The sequence below is a fragment of the Kryptolebias marmoratus genome, linkage group LG9 (genome assembly GCF_001649575.2).
Source record: "Kryptolebias marmoratus isolate JLee-2015 linkage group LG9, ASM164957v2, whole genome shotgun sequence".
Taxonomy (NCBI): domain Eukaryota; kingdom Metazoa; phylum Chordata; class Actinopteri; order Cyprinodontiformes; family Rivulidae; genus Kryptolebias; species Kryptolebias marmoratus.
This window is the reverse complement of record NC_051438.1, coordinates 27,426,119-27,430,595: the sequence shown is the minus strand read 5'-3', so window position 1 is coordinate 27,430,595 and position 4,477 is coordinate 27,426,119. Positions and strand designations below refer to the sequence as shown.

At 42.2% G+C, this 4,477-nt stretch overlaps 1 protein-coding gene across 2 annotated transcripts in view; it reads right to left on the bottom strand.

The window, feature by feature from the left end:
* spata5 (spermatogenesis associated 5) overlaps nt 1–4,477 on the bottom strand; it is a 116,936-nt gene that overhangs the window by 84,641 nt on the left and 27,818 nt on the right. For both annotated transcript variants that reach the window (XM_037977310.1, XM_017417402.2), the window contains exons 13-14: nt 1,948–2,001; nt 1,418–1,497 (exon numbers count right to left, since the gene is read on the bottom strand). In XM_037977310.1, coding sequence (XP_037833238.1) covers nt 1,418–1,497; nt 1,948–2,001 — 134 coding nt within the window. The remainder of the gene's footprint in view (nt 1–1,417; nt 1,498–1,947; nt 2,002–4,477) is intronic.

The following is a 4,477-nucleotide window of genomic DNA, read 5'->3' as shown; positions in this document are numbered from 1 at the left end:
GAAATGCTCATGAATGTCAGTTTAGAAGCTATCAAAGTTCTCAAATAAAGCACCTTTTGAGAATGTCAATGTTTGTTGGGAATTATCTTACAGAACTAGGAAGGATTTTTGGTTTAGATATTAAAAGTTATGGTTGTTTATTGATTTTAGTAAATAAAAAAATTGCAACTTTTAGGAAAATGCTCCGTGAAATCCTGGAGGGACTGATTATTTTACTCCTCTCTGATTGTGTCACGAGCTTCTACCAAAAGCCACAGAGTGTTCAGTTTGTAAAATGAATTTCAAAGCTCTGCAGCCCAACGGGACAAATATTTTTGAATATTTTCACAGTTCGGGTGCTTCAATGCTTATAAATCTGCACCTTTAATAGGATGATGCTTAAAGGTATTTATATATATTATTATTTCATATATAACGAATGTTTCAGGAGGAGGACGCTACATGGCACCTTAGACTAAGGACTAACTTGAGAAACTTTTTAAGAATGACCTGCTGGCCTTCACCAGGAAGCTGGCTGCATATTTGGCCTTTCCCATCTGCCATCAAAGAGCACAATGAAGTGTTTGTCCGCCTCTGGTCTGTGTCCTCTGTCCACCCCCCCGCTCGTCTCTTTCCTTTAAGCCACAGATGTTCCCAGTGCCATCCCACTGAAGCACTTTCCGAACAAGACGGCGTTCTGTGTTCGCTGGAAGCGAGAAGCCACGCACGTCTGCGGAGACTCCGTGGGAACTGAGCGGCGAGCTTTTGGCAGACTGTTCGGGATGTTTGCCGCCTCCTTCGCGTGTGTGAATCACTGTGAGGTTTGTGGAGGACGGAGGCGGCGGTGGGTTAATTAAAACAGGCTGCAGGGATGATTATGAATTTGTCATGACCGGACGATGAATAACCGCCGTGCTGAAAATAGCAACGACTGGAACAGAGAGCAACTTTTTCTGCAGAAATACAAGGAGAATGCAGAGTGCTGATGCAAAAAATGCAAAAAAGCTAAACACTAAACTAGTTAAAAGCGAAAGCAGCAAACGGCTAGCTAGAAGCTAAAAGTAGCAGAACATAGCTGAAAGATAAAAGCAGCGAACAATTAGCTAAAACCTAAAAATAGCAAAATAGAGCAACGTGCTGAAGCCGATTTGAAAGACATGCCACTGGAGGGATCTCAACATGTTTCTATGGGGAACATATCTGTAGATAAAGTTAAACACAAAGGTTACAAAAACCTAAAGTCATAGCACCAATCTCCTGAATGAGCTGAAGGTTTCATGCTGAAGGAGAAGTTGGAAAGCAAAAAACAGGAAACGGCATTCACATGGTTCTATAGGAAGCTTTAAGAAAAGGAGGGGAGCAATTAGTACGCTACTTTCAGACTCTTTGGCAGTGTTTTGTATTATTTTTTGTGTCTAGATCTATTTTTACAGTGTACCTTCCTCTTTCGCTGGCCAGAGCATCGATCTCGTCGAAGAAGACGATGGAGGGGGCGACCGCCCTCGCCTTCCGAAACACCTGCAGGCAGAGTCAGCAACAACGGCCGTGACGAAAACAGGACAAACGCCGAACGGGGGCTGATGAATCACTCTGGCACAGAAGCGTGCTCAAACAGTCAAGAGGAAATCAGAACTCGGGTCATCAGTTTAGTTTATGACACAGGTGCCAAACTCCATTCCTCTGCATGTTTTAGATATTTCTGCTTTAAAACAGCTGGTTTAAATGGACGACTTGTTGCCATGCTCCTGGAGAACCTGATGATTTGGTGAGGAGGTGATTAAACCATTTGAATCAGGTGTGTTGGAGCAGAAAAACCTAAAACCTCGAGGCCTGGAGTCTGACACCGCTGGTTTATGACGTCTAAACTGCGAGATGTTTCACTTCACTGAAAACACGACAGTCAGGGACGAACGCTGGTTCACACCAGCTAACAATCATATTAAAACACGGGAGGTTTGGTGAACGTACCTCTCTGACGGCTCTTTCAGACTCACCGACGTACTTGCTCAGTAATTCTGGCCCCTGAAAAATAAAAATAAAAATAAAAATAAAAATAAGAGACTCAGTGGTTTTGGATGATTAGAATTCAGCATGACGAGCAAAAGGCACAGCATTTTTTAACAGTTTTGGAATTTGTTCCAGGGTGATGTTTTGTTTTGTTGTAAAATCGTCAGCATCAGAGCCAGGGACCTAAAAAGGCTCAACAACCTGATAAAGAAGGCTGGTTCTGTTCTGGGGATGACTGTAGAACCTCTGGAGATGATGATGCAAGGAAAAGGAAATCATGGACAACCCTGACCATCCTCTTCAGTCTCTTTAGTCAAAGGCTTCTTCAGATTAGTTACAGGAGATCTTTCCTGCCCACAGCCATCACCATCTTTAATAACTCCTTGATTTAAATGTCAACATTTAATTTCCCTTTGGGATTAATAAAGTATTTTTGAATTGAATTGAAAATACAGCTGGAACTAGAAGATCTCTGTGAACGAAAATCATCCAATTTCAAGACTCAGAACCAAGAATCCCCCACCTGTTCTGAACAGCTGCAGTCCCGTTTATAAAATGGAATCACCATAAATTGGAGGAAAATGGACGCAAGCGAGTTTATTTACTGATCTGGGTTCAGACAGGACTTCATTTAGGTCCGGATCCGGACCCCGGTACCGAAAAGGCCTCACTGCAAACCTTCCAGGACTTAAAGGATCCGTTTCTGACGACCTCGGGAGGTCTGCTGGAGTCCTCGATGGGTCAGGGCTGTTTAGATTAAAAAATGGAGGACCTCCTCAACACGTGTAGCCATTTCTGTTTTGTTTCGGCTATTTCGTGTTTTATCAAGAAAGAAAAAACGACATCTTAAAAATACTGACTGCATTTTAAACAGCGAATCCAAGGCATCCAGTAAGTTTGAGATTATAAAAGGCTGAAAGTTCAAACTTAGTCAAACATTTAGCTGAAACACTCGTCTGTATTTTCATTTTTGTTCGATTTTGGCACAAAGAGTGCAAACATGATAGGAAAACTCTGCAATTAAACCAAGTTTTATCACTTCTTCAAACCCTCCGTACCCTCTCCTCCTCTTCTTCTTCTAAGGTTTTATAAACCCGTCTCGGTCTTCAGAGGAGCTTCCTCCTCTGCCGTCGGCTCTGTCAGCACCTCTGGGCTGACGGAGGAGACGACACTTCACTTCCAGCCCTTTTGTCTCCTGCAGTGAGTGTGGAGGTTGACTCATTATTCCCAGGCCAAAAGGCCGAACACGGCGAGCTTAAAAGCCACTGACGCTGTAGAGATACAGCCTCTGTGTGTGTGTGTGTGTGTGTGTGTGCAGGTATGCATCTGCGGATGTGAGAACGTTTTAATGGCTGAAGGGAGGAAACTGAAATTGACAAGATGATAATAGGGCTTTTTTAACGCAGAGGAAACGAGCTGAGCCTTAAAGTATCTGCATTTAAATCAGGATAACGTATCCCTGTCAAAGCAACCGCTGCACTGGAAAAACCTGATACTGTTATTGCAGATGGCTGCGAGAGGCTTTCAGCGGGAGGGACAGGATGTTTTTTATCCCGTCACCGAGCAGATTCTCTTTGTGATAGCCTCAGAGTCTCCAAAGTCACCTGGAAAAGCTTGAAATCAAGATGTTAATGCTAAATAAATAACACTGTAAATAAATAAATTAAAGGCCGAGAGCTCCTTAAAGGAATGAGATTTAGAGTCCGATCGTCGTATGTGTTGACAAGCTGTGGCGGCCATCTTATATTGGATCGATTTCATAAATTAAATCAATTTTAGACTTACATCTAAGGATTATCTCCTGAAATATTTATTAAAATGTGTCCAATGATACACCAGATATTCTGCTGACAAACAAACATTTTAGGCAATGAGTAACGCTTGAAGAATAGCTACTACCATGCCTATTTTTAGCACAATATCTGTAAAAACTGACTAATTTATAGTATTTTCTAAGTCAAAATATTACTGAACTGTGAGTTTTAACAGGGCACTTTGAAGAAACAAAGGTCCTTTCAAAAATAATTGCAGACAAGTAAAATAAATATGAATAAACTGAGAATTTAGTATTAGATTTTAGTGTTTTTATTCATTTAAAAGAGGTCAGAAGAAAGCTTTTTCTGATACAGTCTGTAGAGGATTAAATATAAATATAACTGGGTGATTTAGGTTTTCCTTAGTGAACTCCAACTTTATCTTGCTTAAAATGTAAACAAAAAAAGAAGGTCCTAATTTCACCAACATTGGCTTAATGATCCCCGCTGAGAGCTTCTGTCTCGACTTCCTGTCTTTTCTAAATGTTCACCAATCAGCCGTCGAACAAAGCAATCAATCAGCTTCTGTCAACGAGTCCTGGACGGGGAAGAGGCGAGGGTGACAGCAGAGAGGACGGGGTGATGAATGAGGGAGGACAAACACGGGGGTCAAAGATCAGAGGAGGAAGCTCTCTGCGGAGGAAGCTTCGCAGCCAAACCCCCTCCCCCCCCCTCCC